This window comes from Corapipo altera, unplaced genomic scaffold (genome assembly GCF_003945725.1).
Source record: "Corapipo altera isolate COAL_440 unplaced genomic scaffold, ASM394572v1 1, whole genome shotgun sequence".
Lineage (NCBI taxonomy): Eukaryota > Metazoa > Chordata > Aves > Passeriformes > Pipridae > Corapipo > Corapipo altera.
Window position 1 is genome coordinate 5,848,370 of NW_020884873.1, and position 18,368 is coordinate 5,866,737.

The 18,368-nt window shown below is 43.6% G+C and overlaps 1 protein-coding gene across 1 annotated transcript in view; it reads left to right on the top strand.

Annotated features, from left to right (window-relative positions):
* Window positions 1-18,368, top strand: part of CACNA2D4 (calcium voltage-gated channel auxiliary subunit alpha2delta 4) — a 128,929-nt gene that overhangs the window by 24,968 nt on the left and 85,593 nt on the right. The window contains exons 11-18 of the mRNA XM_027668482.1: window positions 4,764-4,877; window positions 5,997-6,075; window positions 8,103-8,236; window positions 9,991-10,008; window positions 11,286-11,363; window positions 12,664-12,744; window positions 15,124-15,198; window positions 16,567-16,653. Of these exons, the coding sequence (XP_027524283.1) occupies window positions 4,764-4,877; window positions 5,997-6,075; window positions 8,103-8,236; window positions 9,991-10,008; window positions 11,286-11,363; window positions 12,664-12,744; window positions 15,124-15,198; window positions 16,567-16,653 (666 nt within the window). The remainder of the gene's footprint in view (window positions 1-4,763; window positions 4,878-5,996; window positions 6,076-8,102; window positions 8,237-9,990; window positions 10,009-11,285; window positions 11,364-12,663; window positions 12,745-15,123; window positions 15,199-16,566; window positions 16,654-18,368) is intronic.

The window sequence follows — 18,368 nt, forward strand, 5'->3', positions numbered from 1 at the left end:
CTTCCGTTATGTTCTGGGGTAGACAGGGCATAATTTAATCCATGACGCAGTTTGCAGAATGGTTTCAGGAGAACAGTTATCCAGAGCTTCCCCTGCCCCTCTCTGCCGCACTCAATAAACCACTTATACTTTCTATTTCAATTTAGCCACACGCCAAAGTGGTTTCAATGTAATAAGCATCCCAGGGAAACGACGGTCTTAAGCACGTGTTTATGAAGTGCTTCAGAATTCTCAGGTGTTAAGTGCTATCTTTTGAGCTCTTCTCTTATTTATCAGTAATCTATCTCCCTGTTATCCGCTCTTCTGTTTCAACAAGCTCTGCACGTCTTGTTCTCTCACCCTTTTCCTGCAGGATTTATACCCCTTTGTTCTGGCTGCTGCTCTGCTCGTGGCTGCTTCCAGGCTGTCTTCCCTAAAACACCACGCTCCCAACAATGTGTGAGTGCTGCAGCTCAGAGCTATCGAGTGCTAAGCAGAGCAGAATAATTGCCTTCCCTGTTTTACACACCGTAGTCCTCTTAACACAACGTGTAAGACATCAGCTATGTTTTTTCAGACACTGTCACATTGTTAATTCCTATCCAGCTGATCTGTCTCTGCATTACCCCTCTCCAGGCAGTATCCACCCTCCTGTTTGGTGTTTGAGCCACTGACTGTCTTTCCAAGGTACATATGTATGTACACATATACATAGGCAAACACCCCCCCAATCCTAAGAGAGACATATAAATATATTCATATATTTGTTACATATTAATCTTTCAAAATTAGATAGCACATTAGATAGACCAGATGATCCTTGAGGGACCCCTTCCAACCTGGTATTCTTATGATTCTATGAAAATCTGTGACACTTCTGTGTCCTTTCTCAGAACCCACTCAGAGTAAGTTAGTATTTTGAAAGCTAATGCTTTACCCATTCTGTGGAGGACAAGAAATGCCAAGTTCAGCTTTCCAAGGCCACCTTGGAATGTTGTCTTCCCTTAACACCAAGCTGGTTTAATCATGCCTTGACTCACTGTCGACCTCAGAAATCACAAAAAAGTTCAAGTTAACTGAGTAGATCTCTTCAGAATGACTACAGGTGATAAAATATTATAAAACTGGTAACAAACTGGATTTCAATGAGGCATAAAATTCTGAATAGCTTGAGCAAACTGGTGCTATGAAAAGAATGAATCCATCCACTGATGTGAGTTATTAAAAGTTTGTGGCCTCTTATGCTCCACTTGTGTGAGGAAGCATCTCATTTGTGCACTCACAACTGTGTTACTAACTTTTTTAGCAATGTGCTAAATGTTTAAGGACAACTTACCCATCTAGTTTCCCCCCTTCTTGTAACACATTTTCTGTTGCTTCTCTTCATCCTTTGGGATCTCATACAGTCCCAGTCAGGTCTCAGTTCATGAGGCAAGTAGTTCAGCTATACTTTCTGCAATTCTTTCCCTTCATGCTGAACACAGATTATTCATATGTTTTCAATTAGCTTTCTCTTTAACTCTACCACTTTGTGACCCTGCCTGTAATTCTTTCTTTCTTTTCCTTGTTTCTTATCACTTCAGGGGGTACCCAGCCATTACAGTATTGTCCTTTTGATGATCAAGTATGGAGGCTATAAAGCATCTCTGTCTGACCATTTCCCTCTGTTTTTTTATCAGCTGGCAACATACTCTTTTTACTCCCTCTTTTGCTTCTTCTCTGAACATTTATAAATTTTTTCTTGATTCCAGTTGCATTTTTGGACCTGGATTTTTACAGTGTGTTCTTCAAGATATGCAAATCTCAGGATTTCCTATTCACCAGTTCTTATAATTTTGCTTAATTTCTCATTTCTTCTGCACTGGCTGTTTCCTTCTCTACTGCTAATTTTCTACCCATGAGATACTTTCTACCAAGTTTGAATTTTCAGTAGTTCTGGAGGCCACTCTAGAGGCAGGTCTGCATAAGAATAGACCATGAGGAGATGAGGAGGGGCTGCTCAGTCCTCTGGCCAGATGTGTACATAATCAGCACGTGTGCCTGCACATCTCTGAGCGATGGTGAGGGTTTCTATTGCTTCACTAGCAACTCTGTGCCAGTTATAACTGCAGAGCAAATGGCAATGAACAAACAAGGGAGTACAGGAGACTGTGACCCTGAATTAATTAGATCATGCCTGTTAGTCCTGGAAACGTGACCAAAGTTCTTTAGGAGAACATGTAGCTCCGTGCCTTTTTCTCTGATCCAGCTCTAGCCCACATTTCTTTAGACATCTATTCTGTGGACATATCCCTCATCTCCCCTTCTTTCACGCTCCTGAGACTTCAGTCAGAGAAGGGAATTATGCTGAGAGCTTGATGTGAATGCTGTCAGATCATTTGCTACAGCTGCAACCAGTCACAAAAGGACCTAAAACCCAAGGATTACCTCCTTGTTCATTTGTTTTCTAAATCTGTCTTTTTAATCTCTATTTCTATGACACTGATGATCTCATTTTCCCTGTTGAAAATACCATCTTCTCCTGTAATTAGGAGATTGCTAGTTCTGATGCAGCATCTAATTTCTCAGTATCTCAGTATTATGAAATCTGAAATAAGCTTCACGAAGAGATGTCTTAAGTAGTTTGATGAAATGGTGGGTGACCTTAATTAAGCATTAATTTAATAATAATCTAAACAAACGTTGCAGATTGCAACATTTTGGATTAAGCTGCTTTTGTAACTCTAAGGTTTGCATATCTGTGATCTGAGCCTCATTCTGACAGCATCTCCTGCACCACCGCAGCCTCGTGCCTCCCTGGTGGACACTCACACTGTCTGTTCTCTGCTAATCTGCATGCAGTTGATCTCTGTCCTAGAAATAGCTCACTTGAGGCTCTTTGTCTTTTTCGTACCTGATGGTCTTCAGCAGAATCCCATGTGGCTGTCACCTCCTTTTCTCCCTTAGTTTTCACCTAAGGGCATCCTGTGCTTGTCCCTGTTGCACACCCTCAGCCTTTGCACTGAGTCTCCCTGCTGAGCAGGATCCACGTGAGCTCTGACCCCTCCTGAAGCTCAAATTACCCTGTAATCAAGTTACACTGATTGAGTTTTTTTCCATGGTACAAAGTATAGCAGCTTTTTGGACAACTGGAAATGGCAGACCTTGGGGACTCCGTAGAGAAGGACATGGGAGATCCCCAGGGCTGTGTTGGAGTGACCACAGCAGCAGAGGTACTGTCTGTCTCCCCTCTGAATGTGCTGCTGCGATGACACGAAAGAGGAGGTGGTAGAACGTGATGTTATGGTGATGTTAGCACTGAACTTGATAATTTCATAACAAGGGACAATCACAGAGGTAACTGTAGGAATTGGTGAAATTACTGGGGAAATCTGGACTTGGCGTTGGCTTGCAGGTATTGATGGACATGATGTTGATCTGCAGTGGAACTACAGTACCATTCATGTTGGTAAAAACATTCGACTGTCATAACACAGCATGACCAAAACAGAGGGGAGTTGTGAATTGAACCTTAAAAGACCCAAAAAGTCCCAGTTCACACTCTGAGCTTTTGTTTTCCCATCCAATGCTTGCTTTCTTTTTATGCTATTAATCTTGCCACTTGGATGTCTTTTTCCTCATTTGTAAGATATAACTATCCTTTCCAATTTAAAATTGCTGCTGTTTGATATAACCTTACTCACCCTTCCGTTAGTTTCCTGTATACTCTCCATCTCCTGCCATTGCCTCTCATTAATCTCTTGTGCAGAGCTGTCATCTCTCCCTCTTTCCGTATTTTTTTTACTCTACATCAGTTTCTGTATCTTCCTCTGTTGATTAGACTTTTCCTTGCTCAGAGCACAGAAGTGGTGAGATGCAGAACAAAGAGAAGCACATACTGACACCCAGCTGGGAGCCTCAGAAAAGTGGCTGCTTGGTTTTGTACCTTGGATGTCCTCCACTACCTCCACCGGTGGCTGTTAGCACCTGTGTTGGTGCTGGATAAGGCACTTAGCTCTCTAGAGATGGATACCTGAGGGCATCAGGGGCAAATGGCTCTGCATGCAGAAGCAGGAGATAAGCAGTGCTCCAGGGCTGGTTTTTCTTGGCTGAAAAACAGGAGGGGCTTGCCTGCAAGAGCACATCTGTTCAACACCTCTCCAGGTGCCCTTGGGAGCACATACGTTTGTACCAGAGTCCCACTGTACTTCTGCTCTGCCTTAAATATCACTTATGCTCAGATAATGGGTCATCTGTCACTACAGTGTATGGACTCTCTATCTGGCCCATCCACAACCTTTCTCAGCTCTGGTGGCAGTAGTGTCCTTTTTTCATGTGCTTTTCATGTCTTTCTCTGCTATTCTTTGGCAGATTGATGTATTTACCCTGAAATAATGAGTTTGATTTCCTACTCCTCTCACATTTTCTGCCATAAAAAGTGACAGTTACTGCTGTCAAATCAGAATTGCAGTGTTTATGGTCCATCTATAGTTGTTTTGCATAAACGAATGCGACTGTGCAAGATGTGAAGCAGCAGGGAATCGCACCCTTCCTTCACAACACTTATTTTCTCCTCATTATTTTACTTCTGTAAAGCCTCCCATGTCTACATGTGCTAGGCAGGGCTGTATAAATAAAAAAATTATATGCAGAGCTCGAACACAGCCCTTATTTAAGCAGAGCTCTTTCTGAGTGTGAGGTTTGCAAGAGGAAGTCAGGATCTGGCCCACTGTGAATAAATAGAGTGCAATTACCCAGAAGCAGCCTGAGCTGGGATAACTAATGCTCTTCCTCTCTGTTTGTAGTTCAGAGAAGCTGGTCAAGGAGGCTTGTGTAACCAAGCCATCATGCTGATCACCGACGGAGCAGTGGAGGATTATGAATCCGTGTTTGAAAAATACAACTGGCCAGATCGGAAGGTTTGTCTGGGAAGTGATAAGTAGAGAGGGAGAAGAAAGGTGCTATCCTGCTATGGTGGGTATAGAAGAGCACAAGTCAGGATATCAGGCAGAGCTGAGCATTCACATCCTCCAACACCTGTATACCCGTGAGCACCTGGCTGTAAACACAAAACAAAGCAGCCAGGTAGGAGCCTGCTGCGGAGATTTTCAAGGTGGTAGGATTACAAATGGATATCTGCAGGTCAGTAAAGAGGTTTTTCTCATACATTTCATTTTCTAAAGGTGTGGACAACCAAAATGTTCTCCTGATAGCATTATGAAGACTGAGTTGAATACCTGATAATTAAAAAAAAAAACAAAGCACCAAAACACTTTTATGAAAATAGTTTTAATCCAGTGCAGGACTGTTTATAATTGGTCCTGTTTGGGAAAGTTTGGCTATTAGCAGTTCTTATGTTGGGCAGGGAATGGCCCAGAAAAGCTCTCTAGGTGCCCTCCAGTCCTGTTTACTCTGAGGTCTGTAATTACAGTCTCATACTAGCAGAGCTGACTGTGAAAGTGGAATAGGCCACGGCTCATCCTAAACCCTCCTGATTTATTTGTTTACCTCTTCCCAGCTAGCAGCAATGCACAAAGGGAGAGAGAAGCCCACTAAGAGACCAGAGCAAGGGGCTGTTAAAGCAGTTTATTTCAGGATTGGCTCTTTTGTTGGTGGTCAAACACAAGAGAAATGGTAAAGCTTTCTCTAAATGATTCATGCAGCCAGCTGTTCCCTTGGGTAAAGGATTCCTGTGAGCTGTAAACCTCTCTGCATGTGGTTGCTGAGTGCCTGGCAGAGCTGCTATCATAAAATCCAGCAGAATTTGCACTTCTGCCTTGTTATTCAGATGATGCTGGGTGCTACTTGGCTTTCTGGGCTTGTTGTAATTGGAAATTAAGTTCCAGCCCGCAAAATGCAAAACAAATGGCGCAAGAGGCTCCTGTCTCTGTGTGAAAGCAGAGCTATTGCTTTGCACCACAAACAGGCACTCACACCAGTGTGTAACAGGATGTCAGACCTCAGCCCCAGGATGTCAAACCTCAGGATTTGGTAGCACATTACAGACTAATTCTTCTATCTTTGTGTCTTGTTCCCAGGTCCGGGTTTTCACTTACCTCATTGGACGGGAGGTCACTTTTGCCCCCCAGGTGAAATGGATTGCCTGCAACAACAAAGGTGCTGTGTGGGAATGGTTCCCCAATCCCCATCACACACGTCACATGTGGACTGCAGCCACAGGGCCCTGGACCCCGCTAGGACTCACCCACTACAGCTGGGGCCCAGGAGCCCTTGCTTGGAAGACAACATAAGGAAAAAGCAGATCCTGCTAGTCCACATGAAGTGTGCCTGTGTCCAGCTAACACCAGTCCTCCATGCTGAGCCACTACATTTTCCTGTCACGGTGCCAAGGGACACTATGACCGAGATTCATGCTGGCTGTAGTCCACCTAAGTCCCTGTGCTTATTGTGCCCCAGTTGCTGGCTTTTGACAATCTGTCTACAGCTCTGTCAGAGAGCCCGACATCTTTTGGCTGAGATGTAAAACAAACATCACCTCTTTAAAAATTTTACAGCATTTTTCATGAGGTCTGTGGGTTAACCCCTGTATCCTGGCCAAATTCTTTGTGTGTCAGTGGTTTTCACTGAGGCACCAGAATATCTTGTTAATCCCGCCCCAAACCCAATATTCTCTCTAACTGGCATTAAATGACATGAATAGGAAAATCCATTCACAGTAGGTGAGTCACCTCTATGCATTTGGGGCCAGTTAAAAAGTCAATTTAGTCCTATCAGAGACTGCAAAGCTAAAGGAAGAAAGAGGGGAGACAAGTTTTCTGTGCCTGGGCTTGACCTGACCTCAGTGTGCCTGGAGACAGTAGTGTTTGCTACATCAGTGTCCTGCTTAAACAGGAAAAGGAAGGGGAGACTGAAGCTGGGGGCTGGGTACATCAGCTGTTTTCCAGTCTGAGCAGTGGTTCCAGCAGACTGTGAAATGCATGGAGGCATTTCTACTGAAAACCATTGACAGATGATTTCCTGACCTGCAGAATGTCTGTGAGCTGGGGATTTTCAAGGCTCAAACATTCATCTATTATCACTTTGAATTACACGTAGTATTTTTAGGTTTTGTTAAATGAAACAAAACCCTGGATTTCAGATTGTATTTCCAGCGATGAGATTAGTGACAGGGAATTTGTAGTGCTGTTGGTTCATCATAAAATGTCAGAATGGGGTTCTTCTGAATAACCAGATAACAAAAATATGCTCTTTGCACTTGGATTCTTATTCGCCACACTTGAGCTCTGCAGAGGGCTCCCTGATTTTGGTTCTTCTATTTCAACACATTATATAGCTCTTATGGTCCTTGTTTTCAAGCACACTAAGTCTGTTTCCAAATCACAAAGCTTATCAGAACATGAGCCCTTTCACATGACAGTGTTTCCCTAGTGATAGGAAAGTTTTCCATCCATCTGACGTATTCCATCTTATACCAAGTACAATCAATCCAGGTGGTGAGAAGCAGGACAAGGGACCTCATGGCATTATACTATGTTAGCATCTCTAACCAGTTAAGTAGCTAGTGTTGAGGACCATCTGATAACTTGAATATATTGTTCCCCTATACTCCCTGTTGTAGCATTAGATTGTTATAGGTCCATCTGCAGGGACAAAGCCTTGGAAATAGGTTAGTTGCACTTTTATCTTTTGCTTCCATGGGGTAGATGGAAGTAGTCGCCATCCTTGGATGTAAAGCTAGGCAGACTGAAGAGTGCTGGAAAAAAATCTGGAAGCAAAGGTGGGAGTTTGGTCTTAATATAAAATAGCTCAGGGTAAGCAAGTAGGCTGGTGAAATACTTTGCATATGTTTGGCCTTCAGGAGCAAAGGCAGCCTCAGTAGTGAAAGGTTTTGCCCAAGACCCAATGCAATGTTGTGTATTTGCTTTGCATAAATCTGGTTATATCAAGACTCTAGCCTTGAGCATTGCTTCAGTATTTTGAGAGAACAGAGTCCGTGCTTCAAAACTAGATTTCCACAGAAACGTGTGCCCACAGAAGCTTGTGAATACAAGGCATGTCAAGGCTTTTGTAAACTGGGTAGACAGAGTGTTTGACACCTAGTTTTCTAGCTTTGCGCAGACGCTCACGTGAAAATACGGAGGATGCGTTAGCAGAGTGACTCAAACCTCTGTTTCCCCACAAAGGCTACTACACTCAGATCTCCACACTGGCGGATGTCCAGGAGAACGTGATGGAGTACCTACACGTGCTCAGCCGGCCCATGGTCATCAACCACGACCACGACATTATCTGGACTGAGGCCTACATGGACAGCGCGGTAAGGACCTACAGCACGAGCCTTTAGTCGGCAAACAGCAGGGCCTGTGGGCCAAACTGGCAGAGGTCTTAGGTACACAGCTAGTATGTTAGCCATATAACTTACCCTGCTTCCCATCTAAATATCTTATGTGTATCAGAATCTAAATAAAGCCCTGAAATTTATGTAATACCGGGAGATGGCTGACGGACAGAAATTACTGGTCCCTGGCTCTGCTGATACAGACAATATTTCTTTTCTACTCGCTCCCGGAGCTGAGGTGTGTATGCAGCCTCAGATCTGAATCTGCAGTGACCCAAGCGCCCAGGACTAATCACACAGGCGTAACGTCACTTAAGTAGTGCTTCTGTGAAAGCAGGTTACCTTCTAAAGGATTATTCACAGGAAAGATTATCCGTGGCTCAGGGTACAGGTCACAGAGACTGATTTCCTCCAGACCAGGAGCCAGCTGCATATTGCTTGCCTCTCAAAGGTACAGATTGCTGGGGAAGCACGCTTGGTCTTGCTTTCCTTGCGCTAGCAAGGCGTGTCACCACAGTGGTCCTGTGCCCAGCCCTGAGGGCCGAGGACACATCACAAAGGACCGGACAATCAGCACTCCCAATGTCCCTTGCTTTGCCTTAGGCCTGCCCTGTTGGAAGACATTTGGACCACTAGCAGGTGCTGTCATCGTGTGGTATTGCTAAGGCAGCTCTGAAATTCAAAGGAGTGAAGGGAAGGACAAAGGAGTAGATGACACTGAAGGAACCTTCCTCTGCATTTCACCAAACAGATGATGTTCCTCAGTCTCCATCTCTACCTCTTTTTACACTGCTGAAAGAGGAAATTACAGTTTTTCTTTTGTGGTTCTCTGTGCCCTCTATGTGCGAGACAGTTTTTTTCCTACATTGGATTCTTCACCCCAGAGAAGTGCCTGACTTCTGGACAGCTAGAGATGATCTGAAGTCAGGTTTCCCTCTGCTAGAAATAAACCTAAGGTTTCAGGGCTATTTATTCTATCTGAGGAGAAGAATCTCCTAGAAACATTGAGAATGTTTCTGTACACGGTCCCACTGTGGGACTGAAGTTGCAGGCTCCAGTCTGGACAACAGCAGCTTTAGGGTGTCTGCCACAGTTTCCCAGGAAACACACACAGTTTTCAGGTTTAAAATCTACAGTGAGAAACATGAGCTCTTTGAGCTGGAGTAAAACTGGGGGTAGTGTGCTTAGGTTTGTAGCAGGAAACATGGAAGTCCAGATTACATATGGTGGTGCTCAATGCTGTGCTCAGTCAACACCACGTGAACCCCAAGAAAGCCCTCCAAGGTTGCCAGGCTTGCGTCATCGTGGTGTATAAATGTTATAATTGGGAGACTCTTGTAGGGAGGGACCATTCCCCACTTTTTTGCTCTATCTGACCACTGAGGCTGCAACCATGGCACACTAGCTCTGGGAGAGTGAAATGGAGATGTCTTTGCTGCCAGTTGAGAGCTGGGACATGGTACTTGAATGTACTAGGCAAAACCTCCAGAAATGCTACTAATTACCCAGCAAGTTTATTTTATCAGCGGGCTTGCCACCTCTGGCACTGCTGTATGGGGTCACACTTCCCAAGGCAGCCACAGGGATTTGTTTGCTGCGTGTTTTTTGCTGCACCTCTTTTCTTGCCTTGTGTCTTGGCTTGCCATTCTCTTCCTCTGTCCCAGACTCTCTCATCTTTGATTCATTCCTCCTTTTATGTATTCATTTATGTGTTCATCCATGTCTCTCACTAGCTGCCACAGTCTGAGGAGGTAACTGCACCCCTGTGTTTTGTGAGCGTGCTGTTCCCCTTGTGCCAGTTGGTGTGTCAGTGCCAGTGTTCACAGCCACAGCTGGTCTGTACATCTTGGGGGGGTGGGGGACACAGCACTGAAAGAGTCCTCTTGCACTGGCAAGAGGAGGAGAGGAAATGCTGGATGTACTGGGGAGCTGTGCTGTGCTGCTGGTTCAGAGTAGGTAGGGGTGTCTGTGTTGTGCAGTAGCTTAGTTCGCCTGATCTCTTTTTCCATATGTCCAGTAAGTGCCAGGGAAGTTTACTTGTTGTGTGTTAGTGAGCGTTGTTGTGAATGGGAATTTTCCACAAAAAATCATCAGAATAGTAACTCAAGATATGAGGCTCAAATCCCCATCAAGTGACTGATTATTGACTGGCTCCTTTATGGCTCCCAGTACATATTGTAATGAAGACAGGAGGTCGTTTCTTGCCTTGCTGCTTACTTGGCCAAATGAGAGATAAAAGGGGGGGATGTCACTGACAACAAAGGATTAGATTCTTTTGATAGCTTGGCATGTTTGGGAGACTCATTTGCATGTGTCTTACCTGTTTACCTCCTTTCATGTGTGTTTTTAGAGCATCTGTCTTCTGTTGAATTGGGAGCATCTGTTACCCCATTACATGTGCATGTCCTGTATCCCTCATAGAGATAGCTCACTCTGTTGCATCTGTTTGGATCATGATTTTGTCTCTGTTTTTCCTACACTTAGATGGTTGGGTAACAAGTATATATAAGCAGGCTTTGTGTGTATTTGTGCCTGTTAAATATTTGCCTGTGGTGTTTTTCATTTGTGGTATTCATATGTTAACAATATAGACAATACCTTGTCTGTGGTTTTGCTCATATTTGTGTTGCTTTTCTCCATTCTGTGCTCCTTGTGTTGGTGGCTTTTACACTTGTTGCATAAGTGTTCATGTCTACACTCCTAACACATGGTGGTTATAAATTGTGCCACCAATTCTACAGGTTCCTGTTTCTTCATTAAAGCAACCCTTCAATTTCTCCTGCTTCAACACATTTCACTGGCTTTCATCCCATCCTCATCACCCCACACGAGCAAGCATCCACCCCACGATCCTCTTGGATACAGAGTATTTAAAAGTGCTGCCATCTGTTTCTTGAGAAGTGTGGGAGGAGGCAAGGAGGTGGCTAATTGTAATCAACATCTGGGGTCCTTGGGAATTCCAGCGCCTTCCATTTGTATTATCTCTGTTATTGCACTTGCTAACACACTTTCCATTATTCTGTGGCAGCTCTTTGCATCTCAGGCTCAAAGTCTGTTGCTCATGACGACAGTGGCCATGCCAGTCTTCAGCAAGAAGAATGAGACGGTGAGTGCAACGTGGGCTTTGCTCTCCTCCCTGCCAGCAGAAGTGACAGGATGCAGTGGACCTTTGCAGGGTTTTAAAGCCATTCAGAAGTGCAATAGACCTCTGGCAGGACGGATGGCTGATAATTTATCTGTCAAAATGATAGCTTGTCACATCCTCTGAATGCTATTTCTTCAAAATACCTCTTAAATATGACATTTCTCTTAATTTTATCCCTTTTATTTTCAAAATATGCCTAGTTCATTGACCCTAAAATTTCAGGCTGGAAGAGATCATTACCCTGTCTAGTCCATCTCTTTTATTGCAGATCTTTACATTTCACACAGAGGGTCCTTCACGAGTCCAATAACCTGTTTTGGCAAAAGTGCCATTGAAGAAAAGCATCCAGCCCCAAATCTCTCCATTGTGGATTCTCACTCTCCACTAAAAACTGGTGTCTCAATTCTGCTTTCAGTTTGTCTGGCCTCACCTTCCTGTCATAATGGCTTCCTCTGCTTGATTAAAAAGCCTGTACCCTTTGGTATGTTCTCCTGGGAAGCATCTTCTATACTGACATAAAGTCAAACCTGTCTATCTTGATAAGATAAAAAGGCTGAACTATTTAAACGTATTTGATAAGGGCATTTCCTTTGGGGATTAAAACCCTTTAGACACTCTTTTCTGTACAATTTCTTGTTTCTCAGCATCCTTTTAAAATGGTGGACAGTATCTTTCCTTTGCTGTATGAGGGATAAACTATTCATCCAGGTCTTACAAACAACTGTCTGCCTTCTCCACCTGGGGCTGGCCTTAGCCTGTATTAGCACAGTGGTGCAATGGGAGTCTGTGTGTCATTTTTTCCATCATGCTACATTAATAATGCTTATTAAACAACCAGTTTCCCATATCGTGGAGGAGGGGGAATTCCTTTTTCCTAGGTTAACAATTTTATATTCAGTATTTGATTTAGTTGACCCAAGTTGTCAACCAATCCATGTTCTGTTGCATGATTGTCTTGACCTTATTGTTATTTACACATACTGAATGCAGGGGTTTGCCCTCAAAACTTGTTTTCAGTGATTTTATGTTGCTTCTGAATCATAGTAAATAGTACTGAATAGTATTGTGTAGAAATACTCCTCTCCACAAACCCTGGAACAACCTCTTTAGACTTTTTGAAGTATGCTAATTGATTTTAAATAAAGGTACTCACACAAGCCTAGAGAGGATACGTGAGAGACTTAGTAGGGAGATGATGTGCTTTCAGGTAGAAAACTACCCAGGTCTTGCTTCTGAAAATAGATTCTCCTTTGTTTTAAAGCGATCCCATGGCATTCTTCTGGGTGTGGTGGGCTCTGATGTACCACTGAGGGAGTTGTTAAAACTTGCTCCACGGTATAAGGTAAGACTCAGAAAATGCAATTTTTGTTCTTTTGCACAGCAAAGTCATTAGTCATTCTCTCATGGGCATGACTGAAAAATCTTTTCTCTGCCTGTAAGAAAAACTATGAGCATAAAGGAAGAGATGTTGGATGTGGTGATGTGTGGTTTCTATGTAGCACAAGTGAAATTCACTACTAGAAGCTCTTTGCTGCTTCAGGATCACAAGACCTGGATGATCCAGTGGATTGGCAAAATGTTGTGGAACTTTTGCATTTTGATGGTCAGCAACCTCAGATCCCTCAGAGATGACAGCCTATCTTAGAGGAATTAAACTTTTATATCCAGTTCCCAGTGGACAAGAGTTGCCATGCCAGCTGGCAAAAAATGTATTGGTTTCACTGTCAATATTCTTAGGAGAAAAAGTGAGGGCTGAATGGATTATGGAGAGCCAACTCTTCTGGCATACCTAGAGAGATTTCTTTCTCCAGATCAGCATGAAGATTTTTTTGGCAGGACAGTGCACAGAAAGTTGGCTCTCACTCACTTTTGCTGTACCTAGATGGAGTATATGATCCCCAGACTTGTTAGTCACAAAGCTTTCCATTAACTCTATGTTCAGTGTAACTAAAAAAAAAAATGTTCCTTCATAGGAAATCCCTCCAGAGATGCACTGTTTAGTTTGGTTTCTGATGTAAACTCCATGCACTGACCCTTTGTTCAGTCAGGCTGCACACCAGGAGACAACAAGCACATCCAAGGACCACCATGAAATGAGGAAATTTGAACCATCATTTCAAGTTTTCAGTTTCTCTTAAACAACTATCAGAAAACTACTACCAGTTAGGCAGTTGTCCAAAACCTGATTGCTAAAGGCTCAGAGGACTGAAAGTGCTGTCAGAAGCTATGAATTTCTGTGGCGCTTCCAGACATGGATACACAGCAGACCATTAACGTGAAGCTGTAGGAAATGATCCTTCAGGCAATCCTAGAACTAGGAGTGTCAGGGTGCATGCATTCAGTATGCAAAAGCTGGATGATTTGGGCCTGGGGGAACCTTGTGCAGGAGTTTCAATTTTTATACATTTATTTTCTGTATAAGACTGATACCTTTTCATCTTCCTCTCTCCATGTCACTCAAAGGCCAGGTGTCACAATAATCTTTCTTCTGGCCCAAGAAGGGACACAGTTCTTTCCTCCAAGCAGTGCCAGGGAAGGAGAAAAAAATTATTTGAATTTCTTTACATCGAAGGCAGGACACATCTTCCCAGAAGCTCTTCCAACTCCAAAGCAGTTTAGAAACCTAGGATCCTCAACTTAAATTCCCTGGAATATAGGTTACAAAAGGGCCAGTTCCAGAGTTCCAGCCCTCAAGAGCTTGTGTATTAATGATCATGCTTACTTGGCTGGGAAATATCAGGTTTAATAGGCAAAAAAGAAGTTTGCTGCTCCAGTGTCTTGGTTTTGTTCTTGCCACGCTGAGCTGAGCCAAGCGTGCTTTACAAAAAGCTGCTTCACATAGAGACAGTCCAAAGTTTTGATCCGAGATGTGTGAAATACAGAATTCATTCCCTGAATGCACAGACGGATTGTAAATGACTCACCTCCTCACTTTCCTACTGTTATCCCTCCAGGATTGTCTCTATAGGAAAATAAAGTTGCAACATTTTTTTGAAGAGAGAAACCTTAGACATCCTTGTTTTTCTTGAGACACCTCTTGTTTTGGCAAGCACAGGCTATCTGCAGATTTTTAGCTGGAATTTGTATTATATGTGGGCTTGAGCTGAGTAATTGCTCTCTCGGAAATCTCTTGCAGATCAGGTCAGCCAGTGTCTGCTCTTGTTAGACTATGCTATTCCTTAAAAAGCATTTTAAGACTACAGGCTTGTACAACTGGCCTAGGCTAGGTCTGGTCTTGCCAACACTGAAACATAATGCAGAGCTCCTCTGAAGGCCAAAGCCGTTTGTGAGATTCATACTCTCTTGTTCATTCACTGCTCTGCACACATAGTGATGGGCACACAGACCTGTCACTGCTGTTTCTGGGCTGTTTACAGCATTCCCCATCGTTGCAGTTTTTATGAGTGGCTCTGCTATGCCTGCTGTGGAGAGCTCAGTCTGCCTCTGGGTGGTGATTGCCCATGACGACAGTCAGACTGTAGGGGGGCATCTCCCTCTGAAGGTGTACACAAAACCAATTACCTGTCCATCCTTTTGTGCATCCAAGCACAGTGAGTCTGCTTGGGCAGAGCAGTCAGAGATCTGGAGATAAATGGTTTGGGATGGACCCTATTTTCTGCTGGTCAATACCTACAAAAGGAAAATATTTCTGACTATCAGTGGTACCCATTATACATGTTTCTAGCTAAAGCACTAATTATTCTGACGCCTCTTTCTTCAGCTGGGTGTCCATGGATACGCCTTTCTGAACACCAACAACGGCTACATCCTTTCACACCCAGACCTCCGTCCTTTGGTATGTATAGCTGTGACTTTGAGAACCTTTGCTGACTTGAAAACAGAGACTTTCAGGGGTCTTTCTGATTTGGGTTTTTTTTTGAGCTGTGAAGGCTACCAGGCTCTGATATACAGGCACCCAGGGGCCAGAGGGACGGAGAAATAAATTCCACGTACACAGATGTATATATGTACACACATGGGTATGTAGCATAGGGTATCCTGCCTCTCTGTTCTCTGTAGGACTGCATGTGAGGGCTGTATTCGTGTGCACTTGCTGTACTGTGGGTGCACATGTATCTGTGCCCATGCAAGGTTTTACTGCCAGGCTGCAGGAACAGGTCCCCTTCCTCAGGCATATCTCCTACAAGGAGATTCAGCATGAGTAACACCCCAGTAATAACTACCCAGCAGATATGGACATTTTAGGATTCTGAGCCTAGCGGGGTGCAGTACCACCAATCTTAGTAACATGGTGAGTCTGAGACCATTCAGAGACCAGTAGATTGCAAACACCTCCTGGGACTTGAGGGAGTGGACATAAGGACAGTGTTTCTCCCTCGTGGTGCCACTGGGAGCTCCAGGCCACCCATCTGTTTGCAAACACGCAGCTGGCCTCATTAGTCAGATAGCCAGGCATGCAGGGATTTTACATTTCTTATATGTGCTGCTCAGCACAAATCTACCTGCACACAGCTCTGAGCATCAGTGTGGTCACCAGCAAGAGAAAGTGCCACCATAGGGCTTCACAGCAGCTGTCTTCAAAAAGGCAGCTTTGCAAAGGGAGACCACTGGCACAGGGAGTTCCTTTGTTATGTGAAGAGAAGGGACAGGGCAAGGCAAAGCTAGGCGAGGGCTAGGCTTTATCCTTCCACCTTAACTTGACCTCTCCTGGTCTGCTTCACACCTTTTCCCTCACCTGGAAGATTACAGCTAGCTCTAGGTGAAAAGTCTACCCTCAGTGGAGTCAAAGCCTAACTCCTGTCAGGAAGGATCTCCTGCTGGTGTTATAATGTTAACAGGATTATACTCTTAGCTGCAGGGAAAAAACTGATTTTCTGGAGGCAAGTGTGTTACACTGATCTGTTTAGAAGTAGGAGGCCATAGCCTTTACCTGCAAGTTTACCTGTGTTCCTGCCTTCTTCCTGGATCAACCTCTCCCACTTGAACTCTCCTAGCCCCTCACTGCCTGTATAAAGAAATACATGACATAGGACCAATAAGGCACCTGCACAAATGCTGCCTTCCTAGTCAGAGAATAAATGAGACATCCCTATTTTTCAGCCAATTCTTAAAGGGTTGGTTTAGAAAGTTATCTAGCCACTTATTTGGGTATTTTTTCTTTCTTTTTCTTTTTCTTTCTTTTTTTTTTTTCAATAAACACCAGTACAAAGAAGGAAAGAAACTGAAGCCTAAGCCGAACTACAACAGTGTAGATCTCTCAGAAGTGGAATGGGAAGACCAGGAGGAAATAGTGAGTATCAGAAAGTGAATTTAGCCTTTTTTGTAGTTCTTTCTATTACTTGGTGTGCCTGTATGGAAGGTATGGGGGAGCAGTGGGCACTCCTGGTTTTTTTCTGTGCCTGACTGGCTCTGAGTAAGAGAGGCTGGTGCTCTAAAAGAGGCCAAAAGATGAAACTCTTCTACAAAGTGTTTGTCTTCCATCCCAGTATGAGTTTACCTTCACAAGGAACAAAGAGGGAAAGTGCTGGCACGAGGAAGGAAGCACTTTGGAGGGTGCTCCACGGAGCCAGTCTGTGCATACATGGCCCAAATGCTGCCTTAATACAAATCCAAGGTAGCTTTAGGAGTGTGGCAGTGTCCTGTGATGTTACCCATACATGCAGGATGTGAGATATAGCTGAAACCACTCAAGTAATGAGATCTGCAGCAAGGAAGAAAGTGCATTCAAGAAGAGTCTAAAGCTTGCAGTTACCATTAATACTAGACAAAGAGGATAAGGGACTTAGACACTTAAGAAAAACAAATTTCCAGAAATCACCTTATTGCATAGGTGTAGAAGCACTGAAAATAATAGCTGACCAGAGGGTAAAGATTAGAAAATACTTTTTCTATTGTCTTTTGAGAAAAATTATTAAAAAGTGATAGATAAGAAAGAGCATGCATCTTAATAGCTGCACATTACTGCTTTGCATATCTAGGAACCTAGATAAAATGAGAAGGTAGTGAGGTTCCTCTGTGACTGGTTTTATTTTACTCAGAAGAAGTAGGAGAAAAGAGATACTTAAGTTACTAAGATAAGAACTGAATTTGGAGTAAGACAGAATTAGCTGCGAGACAGATGCTTCTGGATTACAGGAGAGACTGCTGAGATAAACGGATCTGATGCTATAGATATCCACTTAAACAGGTAGGACAAACAAACTGACCAGCAACAGGATCAAAGTAGCCACTGCCACTAGTGCAGGCCAAGTACAAAGGGTACACCAAAGGAACTTGGGAAGGGGAAGAGTGGCAAATTGAGAAAGAAAACACGGCAGAACTGGGTGTGAAACATGGAAAGCAAGACAAAATAAGAGGGTTTACATGTAGTGGGACCACCAAGATGCTAGCTGCCAATGGCTTTGTGTAGGTTCACTGATGACTTACACAAGCTCTGCTCCCACTGTAGTTTTTCTCTCACTGGAGCCACTTTTAGAGCTGTTCCTCTTTACCTAGTTTGCTGTTAAAAAAAAAAAAAAAATCCAGGAAATAAGAGAACTTTGCTTTGCTCTCCTATTTATTTGGCTAGCAGGCTCCTGTTTGACCAAATAACTGATACCTGAATGCAAATACAATGCAACATGTAAGGTTTTTGTCCATAGGCAGTCAGAATAAAACTAACCACGGGGGAAAAAAGTCATGAAACAGGCATGAATAACAAAGCCACTTTGTGTTTCTCTGCTGCACCTTCCAGAAGAAAGAAAGGTTGCAGTCACCGAGGGTACAGAGACATTCAGTGACGTGAAGTATATCTGCAGTGTGACTTCAGCAAGTCTAGAGACTCTCAAGATACACCCACTGCAGCAGAAAGCTGCCAACGTTTCAACACTTGGATTTGTAGCTATGGTATTAGATCAATGACAGACTCAACATCAGTTGCAGTATAATCTCAGCAACACTGATAAGCGGCGAATTCCGACTGGAAAAATATGCCCAAGTGCTAATGATGTGTAATACAGCCAGCTG